At 41.1% G+C, this 21,049-nt stretch overlaps 1 protein-coding gene across 3 annotated transcripts in view; it reads left to right on the top strand.

The window, feature by feature from the left end:
• The window catches only part of carm1 (coactivator-associated arginine methyltransferase 1), an 81,790-nt gene that overhangs the window by 27,307 nt on the left and 33,434 nt on the right, over positions 1 to 21,049 (top strand). For all 3 annotated transcript variants that reach the window (XM_072564177.1, XM_072564178.1, XM_072564179.1), the window contains exons 5-6: positions 216 to 326; positions 7,480 to 7,657. In XM_072564177.1, coding sequence (XP_072420278.1) covers positions 216 to 326; positions 7,480 to 7,657 — 289 coding nt within the window. The remainder of the gene's footprint in view (positions 1 to 215; positions 327 to 7,479; positions 7,658 to 21,049) is intronic.

The following is a 21,049-nucleotide window of genomic DNA, read 5'->3' on the forward strand; positions in this document are numbered from 1 at the left end:
TCCTCTGCTTCCCCCTTTATCTACCTGCTTGATCCCACCTCAAGGAATTCAGATAAATTTGATGTGATTTCCCTTTCATAAAGCTAGCTAGGTGGAACTGCAAGCTAAATTATGAGAAAGAAATACTGCTTTGTCTTGAAAATGCTATTGCTGTTTCTTTTTCATTGGGGATCTGAGATTGTTGGATAATCTTATTAAACTCTGATTTCTTACAGGTTGTACTAGATGTGGGATGTGGCTCTGGAATTTTATCATTTTTTGCTGTGCAGGCAGGAGCACGAAAGGTGTTTGCAGTGGAAGCAAGCACCATGGCTCAGCACGCTGAGGTTAGTCAACTGTTCCCAATCTAACATTTTGGTGGTGTAGAGCCAATTGAAATCGTAAGGTGTAACTACAGAGCTGTTAATGTTTGGAATTCTTCTCTGAACTGTGCTTTGTTTGTGTTCATTAATTCTTGATTTGTCCAAAACTCAGAGCAGTAAGCATTTTTAACATCTGTATTTCTTTCAAAATTTGCTTGGACTCATGATAAACTCTGTTGTTTTCTTGTATTCCTAAGGCATTTGTTGTACACATTTTTTATTTTAAAAAGGGGTGTGCTTGATCTTTTCTCCACTTGCATGCAGTACCGAAGGAGTGATGCTGTCTCAGTGGTCCATCAGATGAGTTGTTAAACTCATCATTCCTTACTACACTGCATTCTTTTTAAATTAAATTTATCCAATATTTCACCAAATGCAGATTTATCCAATATTTCACCAAATAAAAACAGATTAATTGATCATTTATGTCATTTTGTTTACGACAGTTCTTACCATGTAACAGCTAATGGCAATTCCATAAATGCTTAAATCATTTAACCCTTTTCTCCCCCTCGAAGTTCCTTCTCCAGTCATTGTGTCTGAGACTTTTTTTTCTTGTTCTCCTCTAAAGATATTGAGACCCCTTAAGTAGACTCATGGATCCAAATGCACTTCCACTAATCCATAGCACAATTCTGGTCATCCTTGAAGGTGGATATAATGAGGAGCTGTGATGGAGAAAGGAGAGACATGTGGAGGGGGCCACATTGTGAAACCTCCAGCTGAAGAAGCTGACAGTTGACTATGAGCATCCATACCCAAAGACTGGAGCTGAAGTAGTTCCCATATTTGTTTGTGTTATGGACCAGACTAAATCCCCTCAAAACATGGTAGCCCAGACTCTAACTTTCCTAGCTGTTTTGAGCAGGTGTAAAATGGATATTCTAGGAGTGATGCAGCTGGTCAAAACCCCTCTGTTTTAAACAAAACAAAATTTATTTAGAGTACTGAATGCAACACAAACGAAAAAGAGAACAGAATGCAGAATAATTTAACCAAACCGAAAACCCAACAGGCTATCCCAGCGTGATGCTGTTCTAAATTCCTGCAACAATTTCCATAAACGCTCCTTGGCAAAAAAGGTAAAATCAAACAGGATCTTACAGGAGAGAGATGGCAGAGAGATTCGGCGTGGGACATCTTGCATGTAGCTGTTTCTTTTAGATTCCCAGCTAACAACTAACCAGCAGCTCTGAGCAGCCAGACTACTAAAGAAACCAGACCAAACCAGAGAAAAACTGAGCTGGGAGAACTGACCACTCTCCTTTCATTGTACAAGTGTTTTTTAAACTTTAAAAGCTTTGTGCCTGAGGTATTATCTCTTAGGTATATTCAGATTGGTCCGAAAACCCATCCATCCAAACCCCAGCACCTCTGCGCTTGCAACCATTCTGGGGACAAAAATGAGGACAACATAACCTTGTTAAAGGAGCGGCATTGTCACACCTCCACCACCACCCCCACCCCCCCACTCTCTTTTTTTTTGAAAAGAGAACCATCAATATCCAAAGATGGCTTCATTTTAAAACTTCTCCATCTTACATTCTTAGTACACTACAACACCTATATACATTACATGGACTATAAACAGCACTCTAAAGTCTATTAGTCTGTTTTACTCCTGCCATCGAATGCCTCAATTTCTCATCCAAGTCTCGACAATATGTGGGCAGTCACATTTTCTCATCCTGCCGCGTACACAATTTTAAAATTGAATGGCTGTAACAGCAAGATGTATCTAAACAGTCTGGAATTCTTGTCTTTAAATTTCTCCACAAACTTCAATGGGTTATGATCACTGAATGTGATTGCCTCAGATACATTACTGGTAACATAACTGTTGAAGTGTTGTAACGCCAACACCAAGCTCAGTCTCCTTCTCACCTGTCTAATATTTCTGCTGATGAATGCTAAATTTCTGTACTGATCGTACAGAAGTTTACAAAATCATGAGGGGCATGGATAGGATAAATAGACAAAGTCTTTTCCCTGGTGTGGGGGAGTCCAGACCTCGAGGGCATAGGTTTAGGGTGAGAGGGGAAAGATATGAAAGAGACCTAACGGGTCAGCTTTTTCACACCGAGAGTGGTATGTGTATGGAATGTGCTGCCAGAGAAAGTGGTGGAGGCTGGTACAATCACAACATTTAAAAGGCATCTGGATGGGTATATGAATAGGAAGGGTTTGGAGGGATATGGGCCAGGTGCTGGCAGGTGGGACAATGGGTTGGTATATCTTGTTGGCATGGATGAGTTGGGACTGAAAGATCTGTTTCCATGCTGTATATCTCTGACGCTATGACTAAAACAGAATTTATGTGCAAAGTGCCTAATGAAACACAAACAAAAGAGAAAAGAATAATTTAACCAATCACAAAACCCAATAGGCTATCTCAACTTCTAATGATGTTATTCCAAATTCATACAATAACTCCCATAAATACCACTTGGTAAAATCAAATGCAGGATCTTGCAGCAGAGAGATAACAGAGATTCAGCGTGGAACACCTTCCATGTGGCTGTTGTCTTTGGATTCCCAACTAACAACTGACCAGTAGCTCTGAACCGCCAGACTGCTAAAAACCAAACCAGAGAAAAGCCGAGCTGGGAGTACTTCCCTTTCATTGTATAAATGTTTTTTTTAAATTTTAAAAGCTTTTTTGCCTGAGGCAGTATCTGTTAGCTGTAATCAAATTGGCCTAAAATCCATCCAAACCAGATACCCCAGAGCCTCTGCGTTTACATCCCCTCGGGGGGGAGGGGCACAACATAATCTTGTTAAAAAAGCTGCATTATCGCAGTTTGTTTCTGTTTTTGGTGAGGTTGACATATTGAACAGTTAGCACTAGTTCTCTTCATATCTCTAAAGTAATAGCACTGATTTTACAGCTGCTTAACTATTAAAGTTGGGTCCAAAAGAATTTGAAGTCTATATGGTGTGGAATATTTATCAGCAATGCCTACTTCACTTTACCTTGTATGTGAATTACTAGCCCAAATTAGATTGGGATAGACAAAGGTATTTTGCAAAAATCTATGATAAGTGAACTTCAGTCACCTTTTAGGTTTTTAGTAGGAAGATCTTGTAGTAGCGTAAATCTAAACCTTTGAATAGATCTGTAATACTTTGTTGCATTTGTGTTGGATGTTTCTTTTGTCGATATAAATATTTAGTTAATGTTGTCCTGGATTCTTGCAAATGTGAAATACTCCCAACTGGATTCAATAGCTCATTTGGTTCTGTTTGAGTACTAGGGAGGTTATGTCTACCCAGTATTTCAGCATTCTAAGCATTGCAAATGCTGAGTCATCACGAGCAGCCACATGAGTTTGACTGGGCTGAGTCCCTTATCCTGAGGCATTGAAGGTATGATTGCCATTCATAGCCTGCATTAGCATATCGAAACTAGCCACAGGCACCTATGTTCAATAGCAGTGTATTTGTGAGGCAGAACATCCCCTACCAGTACTGGTTCAAGTACTCTGCTATTGAATCACCAGTTGTATTTGATGTGAAAAGGGTGTTACAACAATGACAGGAGGAATATGATGGTAATCAAGCCACACTTCTTTTCCAGTCTTTCCCCTTTTACCAAAGTGGCCATTTGTTTCTCTTTTGTGCTACTATAAAAACGATAGGGAATGTATACCAGGCTTCCTTTTTTTAAAAAAAGTGAATTCCAAAATAATATTTTAGTAGGAAGAAATAGTGCATTTGGAGAAGCTTATGCAATCAAAGTCAACATGATTTCTATTTCACAAAAACCTTGCTACAGTTCCTTGAGGATACAAAAGGTAAAGTTGATTAAGGAAAACTTGCAGTTTTAATCTGTTTGTTTGGATTTTCAGAAGAGACTCAATAAGGCACCACATCATTGCATATGATCCCAGTATTACGGGTAATTTATTAGCATGGATTGATAATTGGCTAATATACAAAAGACTTGAGTTGGATTACTTTTTTTTCCTCTCTCTGTAAATTTCCAATTGGAATGACATAAGTAGTGGAATGCGACAAGGATCAACCTTAGGGCCTCAATATTTTAACTGTCCATATAAATGACTTGGGGAAGTGTACTATATCCAAATTTGGTGATAATTCAAACACAAGTGGGAGAGTATGTTGAGACGAGAACCTGAGGAATCTGCAAGTAGATATAACAGGTTGGGTAATTGGGCAAAAATTGGGGAGGTGATGGTCTTAGTGGTATTAATGCTATCTTATTAATCTAGAAACTCTGGTAAGGATGTGGGAACTCCTAGTTTGAATCCTGCCATGGTAGATGGTGGGATTTGAATTCATCATTTTTTTAAAATCTGTAAATCAGTATCTACTGATGACCATGAAACCATTGTTGATTGTTGGAAATACCCGTTTGGCTCACTAATGTACTTCAGGGAAGGAAATCTCATGTGGTTTGACTCCAGACCCACAGCAATGTGGTTGACTCTCAACTGCAAATGAAATGGCCCAGCAAGCCACTTCGTTGAAAGGTAACTAGAGATGGGCATAGCTGGTTTGGTTGCCCTTGTGTCCAAAAAAACCTTGGTGGATGGAGTTTAATAAAGGAAAGTGGGAGGTGATGTACTTTGGTTGGGAAAATAAAAAGACAGGCCACTTAGGTGGCAAGAGACTCCACAAATGTGCAGTGCAGAGGATTCTGGGTATTTTTGTGCATGAAACACAAAGTTAGCAGGTGCAGCAAGTAATGAAGAAGGCAAGTGGAAGTTTGGCCCGAGGGGCATGGACTATAAATAGGGAAGTCGTGTTTTGTTGCTGAGGCCGCATCTGGAGTACTCTGTGCGGTTTTGGTCACTCTGTTGAAGAACGGATATACTGGCATTGGAGGCAATCCAAAAGAGGTTCACTCGGCTGATCTTGATTACTAGGATGAAGGGGTTGACTTCTCAGGAATGGCTGAGCAGGCTTTCTTCTTTGGAATTTAGAAGAATGAGAATTGATCATCTTAAAACATATAAGATTCCAAAGGGACTTGACAGAAGATGCTTCCATTCCTGGAGAAATTTCTAACTAGAAGGCATAGAATAAGGCGCAAAAACTGAGATAGGAAGAAATGTCTTCTAGGAGGATAGTGAATGTGTGGAATTCTCTACCCCAGAAAATTGTGACAGCTAGATCATTGGAGGTAGGTAGATTTTTTTAAAAAAAATTTGAGCAGTTGTGGCCTTGGACAGATAAGCCATGATCTTTATAGCATGGTTGAAGGGGCTGAATGGCCTACTCCACCTATTTTTCGTGTTCTCTATAAGCACAGTGTCTTCATGGACAAATGGCAAACTCTGGTTGGCACCTAAGCTATGGTCCAGGATTATAACTGCGTCCCCTTAATCACATAGGCACACTCAAAAGAGTGATAGATTTTTCTTTAGACAGTCCACACCTGTGGACCAAAGGTCTGGATACAAAGGATAAAATGTGTCTTCTCATATCTCCTTCAATTTCCTGTCACTGAAGCTGAATGACTGACTGCTGTAGATTGTTTAATATCCAGCTCCTAATCCAAGTAACTTGCATTTGAGTTGTTAACACATGCTGAGGACGGTGCAGGAGACAGATGGAGAGAACCTGCACAGTTACTGCCTTTGCTGTTTGAATTCGTGTATGAGCTACCAGAGGATGTGGTGGAGGCTGGTACAATTGCAACATTTAAGAGGCATTTGGATGGGTATATGAATAGGAAGGGTTTGGAGGGATATGGGCCGGTTGCTGGCAGGTGGGACGAGATTGGGTTGGGATATCTGGTCAGCATGGAAGGGTTGGACCGAAGGGTCTGTTTCCATGCAGTGCATCACTATGACTCTAATTGGTCACAGTACGCTACTTCAGGTTTTACCAGTTAGCCAGAAATACTGACATTTATAAGCTATCAAATTCCTGGGGTCGTTTTTTAAAAAAACAGGATTTCAGTTGCAAGGCTGCAGCTACTGAGGTAGCTTCTTTACTCACTGACTGCTGGCACTTATTCTGAAGCTAGAGAGAGTTGCTAGGCCATGGGGTCTCTAATTCTCTCAAAGAAAGGTTTTCTTTGTAATTAAAGCAGTATCATGCTTATTTTTAAAATCTCCTTGAGCTTTGCCTTGCAGTGTCTCCAAAGTCATTTGATTTCCAGTAAAAACTGTAGGTGGTTTGTGGTACCTTACGTAGAAACATGGAAAGTGGGAGCAGGGATAGACGATTCAACCTTCAGATCTGCTGTACCATCGCCATGGCTGACCATCCAACCCAGTACCCTGTCCTCACTTTATCCCCATTTCCTTAACTCCCTTTTTGAAACATTCAAACCTTACACGGAATGTAGAAAAAGTTAAATCTGCCAGTATTTCCTAAATTGACTTTTTTTTTAAGCACTATCCTCAGCAGGGGAAATTCTTCAGATGTGTGGGAAGAATTTGTGTTAACCCTTACTCTGTCCTATCCAAGAAACCAGGCATACCAACTTTTGTCCGTTACTGATCAAAACTGTTGATTTTTATTTTTCTCCAAGATGTGACACACTGCCCCTCTTTTAGGAACATAGGACCTGGGAGCAGGTATTAGCCTACATTACATTGTTCTGAGCAATTTAATGTAATGAAAGTATCAAGAAGTTGTTACACTTGGCTGAGTTTGGTGTTCTAACATCTGTCCTTGAAAGCTGGGCTGTATGACAATTACTGATGTTACCTTTTGCTGTTTTCCCCCTTAACACATACTTTCTTTTGTTTCCCTTTTCACCTCTTGTCTGTGACAACATAATCAATAATTTAATTTATTTTCTGATATAGTCATAGATGTAGTAAATCAATAGAATCATGTAGTGTACAGCAAATGGTGTCAGCTGTATTGGTAGCAAAGTGTCATTTGGATGCCTGTTCAAACATATCAATGTGAGAAAGGGGTACAATAAACCAGGTAGCATTTTTCTGTCCCTTTTTATGTTCATTGTATGGCTTGCATGGTGTAGTGGGAGTTGAGAAGTACAGAAAGGAAAATCTGATGAGTTCCTTATTTGCAATCTGGTGGCAGTAAGACACAACATTTACAATTACATGTCAGGATATCTGGCCATTTCTGAGACATTGTCAGGTGCTAATGAAAATGGTTATTCTCATTGCAGCTTCTGGTAAAGAGCAACAACCTAGCAGATCGCATCTTCATCATCCCAGGGAAGGTGGAGGAGGTTAACATCCCGGAACAGGTTGATATCATTATTTCCGAACCCATGGGCTACATGCTCTTCAATGAACGAATGCTGGAGAGTTACCTTCATGCTAAGAAATGGTTGAAACCGAATGGTAAGATTGTTTCAGAGTGTGGAGAATGGGTGAACTAGAGTCATTTTGCCTTTATCTCTTCAAAGACTGCATTCAGTGTAATGGTGCTTTGTTTAAGCAAAATCTTGCTGAGGTTGCACACTAAATGCAGTAATGAATTTTTAAACGTGATTTGCGCATGTATTTTGCTTCACTGCTGCTTTGCCCATTTTATGAATGTATGTTCTGTTAAGTTAACTCAAGTCTGAACTTTTCCAAGTGAGCAGATTTCACTAACATTTGGTTCCTCCCCTGTATACACTCGAACCTCCATTCTTCCTTTTTGTGGTGATGGCAGAATTCTATCTCCGATTTAAGGGTACAAAGTGGTGACTTGATTCCGATGCTGTATTGGTGCCTGATCTGCCTGGGGGAGACTTGCTCATGTATTCTTGATTTATGGGGTGAATGGAAATAGTTGAGAAAGTGAGGACTGCAGATGCTGGAGATCAGAGCTGAAAATGTGTTGCTGGAAAAGCGCAGCAGGTCAGGCAGCATCCAAGGAACAGGAGAATCGACGTTTCAGGCATCAGCCCTTCTTCAGGAATGGAAATAGTTGAGCAAGATACGAGCTGACTGGCATCAGGTTTTGATAGTGGTTCGGGTGAAGGGGGAAGTATTTGCAGGACAGTGGGACTAATTGGATAGCTGTTTCAATGATTGTGTAGACAATGTCCTCCTCCTGTGTTGAATCATTCCAGAAAGCCAGTCGGAGGGTTGGCTTTACCTTTGTTAAATAACATAGCAAGGAATCTCTTGTTCTGCTTCATCTCCTTAATCTGGCAATCCATCCCCTTAAGGGTTTTTTAAAAATTTGGTGAAAACAAACTTATCCTTTCACAACTTCCACATACCTTGAATAAGTTTCACCGAATCTCCTAGTGTGTTAATATGATTTGGGGGCTTCCTGGATCTGTTTTAATTCATTCGTGGGATATGGGCTGCATTTATTACCCATCCGTTTATTGTGAGTGACCTTCTTGAACCACTGGAGTCAACGTGCTGTAGGTTGCTGCACAATGCTGTTAGGGAGGGGAATTCCAGGATTCTGATCCAGCAACAGAAATATATCACTGTTACTTCACTTAGTCTGGATGGTAAGTCGCTTGGAGGGAAACTTGCTGTTGGTGTTACCATGTATCTGCTGCCCTTATCCTTAGAGATAGAAGTGATTGTGGGTTTGGAATGTAATGTCCAAAGATCTGTGGTGAAGTTCTGCAGTGTAGTATGCTCTGCTGCTGCTGAGTGTCAGAGGTAGAGGGGGTGGATGTGGTACCTGTCTAGTGGGGATGCTTTGTGCTGGTTGGTGTCAAGCTTCTTGAATATTGTTGGAGCTGTACCCATCCAGGCAAGTGGGCAGTATTCCATCACACTCTTAACATGCGCCTTGTAGATGGTGGGCAGACTTTGGGGAGTCAGGAAGTGAATTGCTTACTGCTGTATTCCTAGCCTCTGACTTGCTCTTGTAGCCACAGTATTTGTGTCAAGACTAGTTAAGTTTCTGATCAGCGTTAACCCCAAGGATGTTAAGGGGTGGTTAGATTGTCTGTTTATTGGAGATGGTTGTTGCCTAGCATCTGTATGGCACGATTGTTACTGCCACTTATCAGCCCAAGCCTGGATATTGTCTAGATCTTGTTGCATTTGAACATGCACTGCTTCAATATCTGAGAACTTGCGAATGGTGTTGAATCTAGCGCAATCATCAGTGAATTTTGACCTCCTGATGTAGGGAAGGTCATTGATGAATCAACTAAAGTGATGGTTGGGCTGAGGACATTGCTCTGAGGAACTCTCACAGAATGTCCTGGAGTTGAGCTGACTGACTTCCAACAACCACAGCCATCTTTCTATGTGTCAGCTATGACTCTCCAGCGGAGAGTTTGCCTCCTGATTCTCATGAATTCCAGTTTTGCTCGGGCTCTTTGCCACACATGATTGATGCAGCCTTGATGTTCTCACCTCTGGACTTCAGCTTTTTTTTGCCATATTTAAACCAAGGTTGTAATGAGGTCAGAAGCTGAGGTGCTGACAGAACCCAAACTGACATCACTGAGCTGCTTACCGCTGAGCAGGTGCTGCTTGAGAGCACTGTTGATGACCCCTCCCATTGCCTTTACTGTTGATCAAGAGTAGACTAATAGGGCAGTAATTGGCCAAGTTGAATTTGCCCTGCTTTTTATGTGCAGGGCATACCAGGGCAATTTCCACGTTGGGTAGATACCAATGTTGTAACTGGACTGGAAGAACTTTGCTGGGGTGGGGGGGTGTGGGTAAGCAAGAGACCTTGGAGTGCAGATTCATAGTTCCTTGAAAGTGGAATTGCAGGTAGATGGGATAGTGAAGAAGGCATTTGGTATGCTTTCCTTTATTGGTCAGAGCATTGAGTAGGAGTTGGGAGGTCATGTTGCAGCTATACAGGACATTGGTTAGGCCACTTTTGGAATATCGTGTGCAGTTCTGGTCTCTCTCCTATCGGAAGGATGTTGTGAAACTTGAAAGGGTTCAGAAAAGTTTTAGAAGGATATTGACAGGGTTGGAAAATTTGAGCTATGGAGAGAGGCTGAATAAGCTGGGGCTGTTTTCCTTAGGTTGTCTGAGGCTGATGGGTGACCTTATAGAAGTTCATAAATTCATGAGGGATAGGGTAAATAGACAAGGTCTCTTCCCTGGGGTGGAGGAGTCCAGAACTAGAGGGCATAGGTTTAGGGTGAGAGGGGAAAGATTTAAGAGACCTAAGGGGCAATCTTTTCACACAGAGTGGTGCATGCATGAGCTGTCAGAGGAAGTGGTGGAGACTAGTACAATTACAACATTTAAAGGCATCTGGATGGGTATATGAATAGGAAGCATTTAGAGGGATATGGGCCATGTGCTGGCAAATGAGATTAGATTAGGTTAGGATATCTGGTCAGCATGGACGAGTTCGACCGAAAGGTCTGTTTCCGTGCTGTACATCGCTATGACACAATAAAAAGATGGGTGGTATTCTCAATGTAAAGGTGGTCCTTCATCTTCAGAAGACCTAGTCACTCTTATCGATACTGTTGTCAACTGATGGATCTGCAATCAGCAGATTGGTAAGGATGATGCCAAGTATGTTTTTCCCTCTTGTTGGCTCCCTCACCACCTGCCACAGACCCAGTATAGCAGCTATGTCCTTTCGGACCTGACCAGCTCGATCAAGAGTATTGCTGCCAAGCTACTCTTGGTATCAGACATTGAAATCCCCAACCCTTACTACACTCTGTACTTCCTCCAAATGTTGCTCAACGTGATGGAGTACTGTTACATCAGCTGAGGTAAGATGGTATGTGATAGCCAGCAGAAAATTTCTTTGTCCATGTGTAACCTGAAGCACTGAGACTTAGTGAGTCTGGAATAATGTTGAGGACTCTTCTGAGTAGTTAGAAACTAAATGTAAGAGTGTTGGTGGTGGTGGCGGCTGCTCTTCACTGTTGGAGTTATAACTGGTACAAAAGCAAGATGATCGTGTTTTTTCGTGGTTAGTCATTTCTGCTTCAGTACATCTCAGGGTTGTTTTCTCAGCTCAACTATCTTCATCAGTGACACCAATGATGAGGAGATGCCAGTGTTGGACTGGGGTGAACAAAGTTTAAAATCGCACATCACCAGGTTATATTCCAACAGGTTTATTTGGAAGCACTAGTTTTTGGAGGAGCAGCTCTCCAAAAGCTAATACTTCCAAATAAACTTGGACTATAACCTGGTGTTGTGTGATTTTTAACTTCTTCAATGACCTTCCCTCCTTCATAAGGTCAAACGTGGAGATGTTCATAGTGCAATGTTCAACACCATTCGCAATGACTCATATCGAAGCAGTACATGTTCATTGATTGCACAATATACAGTATCTCTCGCAGTGAAGCATGTCCAGGTCTTGCAAAGTTTGGATACGATGTCCAGATTTGGGCTGCTAAATAATAAATTACATTCATGTCCGGTAATGATCACCGACATCCCCTTGACCCTCGATGGTATTACAAATTCTGAACCACCATTATCAGCATCCTAGAGGTACCATTGACCAGAAACAGGACAAAGTGTATGTATAAAAACTAACAGGGTGAGGTGGGGGGAAGATCTGCTACCCTGCCCACTGCCCACCTACACCTACAGCATGACTACGTAAGCAAAGAAGCCGGCCTGCGAAACACAGACCAAGCCTACCAACACGCACACAACACACTCGCAATGCACCAGTCTTGGCCAAACAGGCTAACATAGAAACCAGGCCGAACTACTCCCAGATCAAAGAATACACTTCCCAAACAGCCTTAACAATAAGCCCACAGCTCCAATTAGCGGTCCCAATACCCTAAGGGCAGGCTCACTTTTCCTTGAAACTGATACCGCATAAACAAACAAGACCGAGAGACCCTGGCAGACCTCACTCGCAGGAAGAATACAGCGGACAGACCTGAATGCCAGGAGAAGGGATGTGCACGTATTCGCATGGATGGGAAATACAGTGAAGATTCCTCAAGAAGACATTCTCACCCACTCAGATGGCTGGAATCTCCTGTGCCAATTACAAATGAATTGCTGCTGCCGGACGCTTGATTAATGTCCCTTCAGTTTATTCTTGTTTTAATTGCTTTACAATTATCACCTTTGTGTTGTGCCCCTATAAAACCTGCCTGCCCCTTCCGTTCGAGGAAGAGAATCCTGGCCATCTATGTAGAGAATTGATTCTGTGTCAGCCTGGTCAGTTTCTCTTCCGCAATATCACTTTGTCTAATAAACTGCAAGTCAATTTCACTGCGATCCTAGTTTGTGGTCTCTGGTCATTGGGCTGAACTTCTTCGACATTAACTCTCATCCTGACTCTCCAACTTCCTGGATGCGTGCAACTCCACAGCATTTGTGAAGGTTGACATTATTCAGAGCAAAGCAACCCACTTGATCAGTGCCTTCCCTACCTGTCACATTCAACATTCACTCTATCCTCCACTGAAGCACACTGACAGCAGCATGCACTATTTACAAGGTATACTGCAACAAATCACCAAGGATTCTTTTGACAGCACCTTCCCAACCCACAGTCTCCATCTCCTAGAAGGACAAGGGCAACAACATTACCTGTAAGTTCTCCAAGATCCACACCATTGTAATTTGGGATTATTATCACTTTCATTATTGTCATTACATCAGAATTCTAGAGCTCCCTTCTCAATAACACTGTTGCACCAACCTGCACTCCAAACTGCTGCAGTTCAAGAAGACAATTTGCCATCTTTCTCTTTGACATAGATGCCGGTTTGTGTCTTGTCATTCTGATTTTGGAGAGTCAGGATGAAAGTAAGTCACCTTAAAATTCTCAGGCTCTGGTCTGTCTTTGTGTACACAATATTTGTACAATTTGTCCTGTTTCTATTAAATGGTACCCCAGGATGTTGATAATGGTAGTTCAGAGGTGGTAATGCGTAGAAGGTCAAGGGGGTGTCAGCGATCTTTGCCTATCATGAATGTTACTTATTATTTGTCTGTGTTTGGCTGTTGTTCATCTGTGAACTTTCATTGACATGGTTTATGTTCTGTATCTGGTGTCTGTGTAAAACTGTTGTGTGAAACATTTCACATGAAACACACTTCAAAGATTGCATGTGTTTGTATGGAATGAACAAATTATTTAATTAGTCAAAGGATGAGAATTCAAGCAATCAAAAATTGAGATGGGTAACTATTAACTGACTTAGAGGAACTAAAAAAAGATGCGGCAGCTATGTTACCAAAGAGGATAAGTGAGTTTGTATTGAAACAAAGAAGGTGGAGGAAAATGATTGATTTGTATGAGCCCTGATGTTTGTATGTGAATTGTGTTACACCAAGTAAGCTGCAGAACGGTCACTGGTATTAAGATTCTAAGGAAGGAAGCAGCAAACTAACTTTTTGTGCATAGCTATGTGCTTTAAAGGGAAATGGGTAGATCATTCAGGGAAGTAACCGTGCATCTGAAAAGGAACTGCTATATGCGTGCAAGTGTGACCAGTTTCATGGCATGTCTTTGCAGGACATGGGGTCAGCATTTTAATAAATAGAAAACTGTTGGACTTGGTGAAATAATTTCTACATCGGGGACGTATGTCACTGTTAGTAAATGGATCAGTGTGTTGAGAACTGCAATCATAGCAGGAAAAGTCACATTTAATAGTAGGATGAAGAAACTAACCAGACAACTAAACAAATACCTGATTGATATGGGAGATCGGAAGAAGATGGCGAAGGAAAAGTGCTGGGAAATGTTAGGAGTGTCAACAGATCAGCGCAGAGTTGTTGAGCTGAAGAGCCTGTTCTGTGCTGTGTGACTCTGTAGTACTTGTGGACTCGTAGGTAATAAAAGGAGGGAAGAAAAAGATAATTCAATCACTAGGAGAGAGAATTTATGACAATGGCACTGGTGAATAGTTAGAAATGAGGCAACACAATGATGAGACGGAAAACAGTCTCTGAGGAGAGGGAATCTGCTCCTACCAACTTGAGTTGGTGGTGTCGAACTGCTTTGTTTGCACTCTTGATTTCATGCGGCAATGGTGTAATGCCATGCCAGACAGATCATCGCAAGTTCAGGATTGCTCCAGTTTACCGCAAACTTGCTTTGGACAGGCAGATTGACTTCTTACTCCTGTGTCTAATTGACTAGCCCATTCAGCACAAACCTATGCATTGTACTTTGCCTCCAGCCATCACCATAATCCAGAGCAGTGTCTAATATTACTTCAGGTTTGGGAGGTTACATGCTATAACACTTTTTTCATGTAATTGATTACAGGATTTCAAAACTTCTCTCGTGATCCTTCATGACATGGTCACAGCAGCTAACTCTGCAATCACACACTAAGCATTTAGTAATATAAATAACTCTCAGCAATTTAAAATCTTGTCGATATTTCCCTTTCTCAATGGAACTGTATATGAAAGGGGTCTGGAATGCTGCTTTTAAAATAGGACCTACTGCCAAAGGTTGACACACAGGAAGAAACCAGCACACTCTAGCTCAGAAAAGGAAATTGATTTTTACTTTGGGACTAAGGATGTGTGCAGGAAGTGAAAATTAATTCCTTGGTAAGGGGATCTCCTGTGGGGTTTGTGATTCACATCCGGTTTGTCAAAGCCTTGAGAAGTGAGAATATCTTGTCAAAAGTAAGCTCAAGAAGCAGCACCTCTTACAGTTAGGGCCTATTGTATTCGGCAATTTCCTTTAGTTTTAATTTTTGTTTTTACCATGTCTTGAGCTTGTTTTTTTTTTCAAATTTCAGACGGAGACATCATTCATTCTACTATTCAGACCTGGGCAAATGCTTTGTTTATTCATTAAAATCATTCCCACTTCCTTTTTTTTGCCTTTTTGTTACATGTCAAACAGGAAAAGTTATAATGGGGAGTAAAGAGATGGCAGATCAATTGATTAGTTTTGTTCCGTCTTCTCAAATAAGGATGTAAATAATATCCTAAAAATGTTTGATTGTCTCGTGAGTGGGAGGAACTGCAGGAATTCCATATTAGTGTGGAAATGGAGTTGTGGAAATGGAGTTATGGAAATTGATGGTATTAAAGGCTGATAAATCCCAGAGCCAGATTTCCTACCAGAATAATTGGAAGTGGTGCTAGAAACGATGGAAACGTTGGTGGTCACCTTTCAAGATTCTATTGACTCTGACTCTGGACCAGATCCTATGAATTGAAGATAAGCTAATGTAACCCCACAATTTTAAAAAGATGGCAAAGGGAAAACAGAATTATAGATCAGTCAGCCTGACATGGGTAGTGGGCAAAATGTTGGAGTCCATTAGAAACTATTTAATAGCAGAGCAGTTGGAAAACAGTGAACTAGATCGGACAGAGTCAGCATGCATTGACAAAAGGGAAATCGTGCTTGACAGATCAATTAAATTTTTCAAGGATGTAATTAGCAGAATTGATGAGCAGGATGCAATGAATGGGATTTATTTGAGCTTTCAGAAAGCTTTCAGTGAGGTCCCATGTAACAGATTAGCATTACAGTTATAGCTCTTCGGTTTGGGGGTAGTGTATGGGGTCTTTTTCCTGAGTAGCAGGCACTGTCTCGTGAAGTATCATAGGAGCTGATACTTGAACCCCAATTATTTACAATATGTATTTAATGATTTAGATGAAAGAATTAAATGGATTATTTCTACATTTGCAGACGATACAAAGCTGTGATGAGGATGCAAAGGTGGTTCAGTGAGTGAGTGGTGAATGCATGGTAGCTGAAGTATAATATGGCTAAATGTGAAGTTATTCACTTTGGTAAGAAAGACAGGAGTGCATATTATTATCTGAATGGTGATAAATTGGGGAAGTGGGAAGTCCAATGAGACTCTGGTGTCTTTGTGCATCAGTCGCTGAAAGTAAGCGTGCAGGTGCACCAAGTGGTGAAGAAGGCACATGGTATATTGGCCTTCATAGTGAGAGGATTAGAATGTAGGAGCAGGGATATCATGCTGCAATTGTACAGGGCCTTGGTGCAATCACATCTGGAGTATTGTGTGCAGTTTTGATCTCATTACCTGAGGGTGTTCAGGCTGTGGAGAGAGTATAATAAAGACTTACAATCTTGATTCCTAGGATGTCAGGAATGACACATGAAGAAAGAGTGGATCAATAAAGGCATTATCTACTGGAGTTTAGAAGAATTGAGAAGGATTTTATAGAAACCAAGAATATTCTAGTGGTAGATGTCACTGGTGACTGTGGTGTCCAGAACCAGGGGGTCATTGAAAAATATGAGGTAGACCATTGAGGGCTGAGGTGAGAAATTTATTCACCAGTGTGATGAGCCTCTGGAATTCTCTGCCACAGAAAACAGTTGAAGCCAAAATGTTGAATGTTTTGAAAGAGGAGTTAGATACAATTCTTGGGGGTTGAAGAGATCAAAGGGCATGGGGAGAAAGCAAACTCAGTTGGATGATCAGCTATGATCACATTGAATGGTGAAGCAGGTTTGAATAGCCTGCTCTTGCTCATATTTTCTAGTTATCTTTGTCATTTAATCTTGCCTGCTCTCCATAACAACACATAAGCGAAATACTCCAGATGTTGAAAATCTGAAACAGCAACAAAAAGTTGGAAAATCTCAGCAGGTCTGGCAACATCTGTGGTGAGAAACGAGAAGCATTTCAGGTTGATGACCTATTTGGCCCATTCTCAACTTATCCCAGATCCTCTTTTAGTTCCTCCCTCTCCCTCCTATATTTTCTCTCTCTCTCCCTCTCTCTCTCTCTCTCTCTCTCTCCCACTCGCGCGCTCTCGCACACACTGTCTTCCCTAACACCCTGTCCAAACCTCCTCAAAACCCATCAGGTTACTATTCTCCTTTTTAGTTCTGTAGAAGTAAGATTCCATTTGAAAAGATAACTTTCACACTCTCTTACATTTTATTTGGTGTTAAAGAGAAAGATCAGGATTTGGGGGCGGGAGGGGGGTTACAACTTGTATCTATCAGTAGAAAATTCATATTTTTGTTTGATATTTTGTGTTCCAAACACATTGGAGATTTTTGTGGAAATGCCCAGTTTATGTCTGATTTCTTGAGTGTCATGAGTTGGAAATCTGGTCTTCCTTTCACTTCAAGTTTTCTTTGAGATGTTCTTTAATATGATTTCAGTACTTGATGTAGCTGGCTCATTTGATGATCTGCTCTGTTGTTATTGGGTGTTTATAAAATATGTGTGCTCGCACATTTATAAAGCAGTTGAACCTTCTCAGAGGTATCAAGTAAGCTGAAGTACAGCTTGTGGTCTTCATTTTTAAATGTTTTCATTTTGCCCACTCCTTTCTAAACAAAAGTTCTGTCTGTTCAAACATGAAGCGTGAGCCAGCCATCTGGGAGTGAGGGATTAGAAAGCGGAGTTGCACATAATTTTCTTGAGGACCTCAGTCTCTGGATGGCTGACAGATGAGTGTTGGAATAATCTCAGTCAGAGATTTTACCAAGTGTTGTTAACTTCTTTACTGGCTGACAGGTCATGTAATTGTAGCTGTGAGCTAACTCTCATTTATTTTTCACCCCCCACCCCACCACGCCCTTCTCCAGATGTGCAAAGCAATAACATGCACAATCTAGTCTTCAATCTGGCCAGACAACATAATTAAATTGCAGGCTCCAAGACTAAGGGCAGTTTTATGTCAAGGTTGTCTCACTGTTTAGATCCCACTAGACTCTCATCAGCTGTATCTCCCTAGATATAAATTTTGAGGATGTATCCTTTTATTTGGAATGATTTATCTTAACAGCATGGTATTAGATTGCTGGCTTTTGATTTATAAATAGATCGGTTCTGTCCTGCTTGTACACAATCCAAAAAAATAGAACGTGTCAAATTCTGTATGACCCAGACAATCAATTTATCAATGTATAATTTCAGTAACATCACACTAAATGTTTGCTATAAATTCTGTGTTAGGACTGAGCCCTCCACTATCACCTGATGAAGGAGCGACGCTCTGAAAGCTAGGGTGCTTCCAATTAAACCTGTTGGACTATAACCTGGTGTTGTGTGATTTTTAACTTTATATGCCCCAAGAGTACAAATGCTCCCGTCATCTCTGAGCATAGTTATCTCGGCTCGTTTTTGCTGCTCAAGGTATTTTCTTGTGTATGATTCAGAAGAATATAATATTCTTGCAGTCTGTCTTGTATGCTGACAATTTCAGGCATAGTGTCTTCTGAGAGCCACAGACCATGCGTGAACTTGGAGTGTCATGTGAACCATATGGTTAAGAGCTCACCTGGTGAATTATCTGTCTTGAGTTTTGACCTTTTGTGGCATTCTTGCCTCCTTTGATTCAAGATCCTTACTCTAGGATACTGAATGTGATTTAATGTGTCCTCATCTTGATGCTTGTTATTTCTTTTGACAAAAAGAGATGTGAAGATGATTCCAGCCCATTTCAGTCTAGGATGATATTAAACATTGACATCCAATCTTCAGAGATGAGAACTAATGGTGCTTCTGTCTTTGGGGAAATCAATGATAAGTTGATAAGTTCTTTAATCAACTGCCGTGGATTGTATTATAGCAGTGCCTTTAGGTGTACGTGCAGTGTATACTGTATACGTGCTCGTGCATATTTGATGCAACTTTTGGATCTGGACCAGACCTTTGGTAGAACTCAGGAATAGGGAAGGTGAAATCATAATGCTGGGGGTATACTACAAACCTCCCAACAGCCAGCAGGAGATAGAGGAGAGAATATGTAGACAGACCTTGGAATGATGTAAAAACAGCAGGGTAGTTGTGGGTGATTTTAACTTTCCCTATTGAGTGGGACTCACTAGTTAGGGGCTTGAATGGGGCAGAATTTGTAAGGGCCATTCAGGAAGGATTCTTGACACAAAATATAAACAGTCCAACGAGGGAAGGGGTCATACTTGGCCTTGTTTTGGGAAATGAGCCCGGCCAGGTGAAGTTTCAGTGGGAGAGCACTTTGGGACTAGTGACCATACGACCATAAGTTTTAAGATATTCATGGGTAGGGGAAACAGCAGTCCTCGGGTGAAGGTGTTAAATTGTGGGAAGGTGAACTACAACAATATTAGGCAGGAACTGGAGAATTTTGATGGAGGCAGCTGTTTGAGAGTAAATCTACATGGGACATGTGGGAATATTTCAAATGGCAGTTGATAAGAGTTCAAGAGTGGCACATTCCTGTGGGAATAAAGGGTAGGTATGGCAAGTTATGTGAACCTTGGGTGACCAGGGGTGTTATGACTTTGGTCAAAAAGGAAACAAAAGTAAAGTCTAGGAGGGTGGGAACTGATGAAGCCCTTGAAATATATAAGGAAAGTAGGAAAGAACTTAAACAAGGAATTAGAAGGCTGAAACAAGTCATGAAAAGTCATTAGCAAACATGATTAAGGAGAATCCAAAGTCTTTTTATACATATAAAAAGCGAGAGGGTAGCCAGGGAAAGGGTTGATCCACACCAAGGCAAAGGAGAGAATCTCCATGTGGAGCCAGAAGAGGTGGGTGAAGTCCCAAACAAATACTTCATGTCAGTATTCACCACAGAGAAGAAATTGGCGGAATAAGTCTCCGGGTCCTAATAGGCTCCCTCCCAGAATAATGAAGGAGGTAAGAGAACAAATTGTTGGAGTGTTGACAGACATCTTTGTATCTTCTTTGGCCACAGGTGAGGTCCCAGAGGACTGAAGAATAGCCAATATTGTCCCATTGTTTAAGAAGAGTAGCAGGGATAATCCAGGAAATTACAGACCTGTGAGCCTCACGTTGGTGGTAGGAAAATTATTGGAAAAGATTCTCAAGAACAAAATCTATACATATTTAGAAGTAAACAGACCTATTAGCAATAGACAGCATGGTTTTGTGTGGGGAGGTCATGCCTCACTAACTTGATTGACTTTTCTGAGGAGGTGATGAAGATGATTTGAGGGGAAAGTGGTAATGTTGTCTACATGGACTTCAGTGAAGCCTTTGACAAGGTCCCTTGTGGCAGACTGGTACTAAAAGTGGAGTCACATGGTAAGAAGGGTGAACCAGCAAGATGGATACAAAACGAGCTTATCAAACAGAAGGTATCAAACTCTGTAACATGTCACCAGAGGAGGTGGTGGAAACAGACACAATAGCAACATTCAAGAAGCACCTAGACGAACACATAAATAGGAAGGGAATAGGGGATACAGATCCTGTAAGCGATGATAGTTTTAGTACGGAAGGGCAAAATGTGTCGGCGCAGGCTTGGAGAGCTGAAGGGCCTGTTCCTGAGCTGTATTGTTCTCTGTTCTTGTTTTTTTTTTGACACCTGGGTTCAAACCAGCATTCTCGGGTATTTCTTTTCATTTGTTCATGGCTGGGCCAGCATTTATAACCCAGCCTTAATTGGTCCATAACACTAGCTTTTAATTCTAAATTTTCATTGGTTTAGATTTTACTATCTGCCATGGTGGAATTCAAACCCATGTTCTTCCAGCAATCTAGCCTGAACATTGGTCTGGTGATAATATCACTACATCCCCTTGGTCTGCTGGTTCTTCGCTCAGTTTTATTTTTGTTTGTTGCTCCTAGTTAACTACTGCTTAAAAGGCGTCTGTTTGAATTATTTTTAAAGTTCATAGTTTGTTTCACTAAAACATGAGCTTCATTTGTCAAGGCTATGGTTAACAGGCTATCTCCTACTGAGACATACGGTCAGTTAGAGTGTCATGGGTTGAATCACAAAATCAATCTTTACTACTGTCGAATCCACTTTTTACAAATGCACAGATATATTAAAAACCTCTTTGATATTCCTCCTTCAGTATTGACCAGTGTGGCAGGTTAAAAAAAAAGGATCAGGCCTGGAACCAGTTTCAGTGTGCTTGTCTGT

The sequence above is a fragment of the Chiloscyllium punctatum genome, chromosome 46 (assembly GCF_047496795.1).
Source record: "Chiloscyllium punctatum isolate Juve2018m chromosome 46, sChiPun1.3, whole genome shotgun sequence".
In the NCBI taxonomy this organism is placed as follows: domain Eukaryota; kingdom Metazoa; phylum Chordata; class Chondrichthyes; order Orectolobiformes; family Hemiscylliidae; genus Chiloscyllium; species Chiloscyllium punctatum.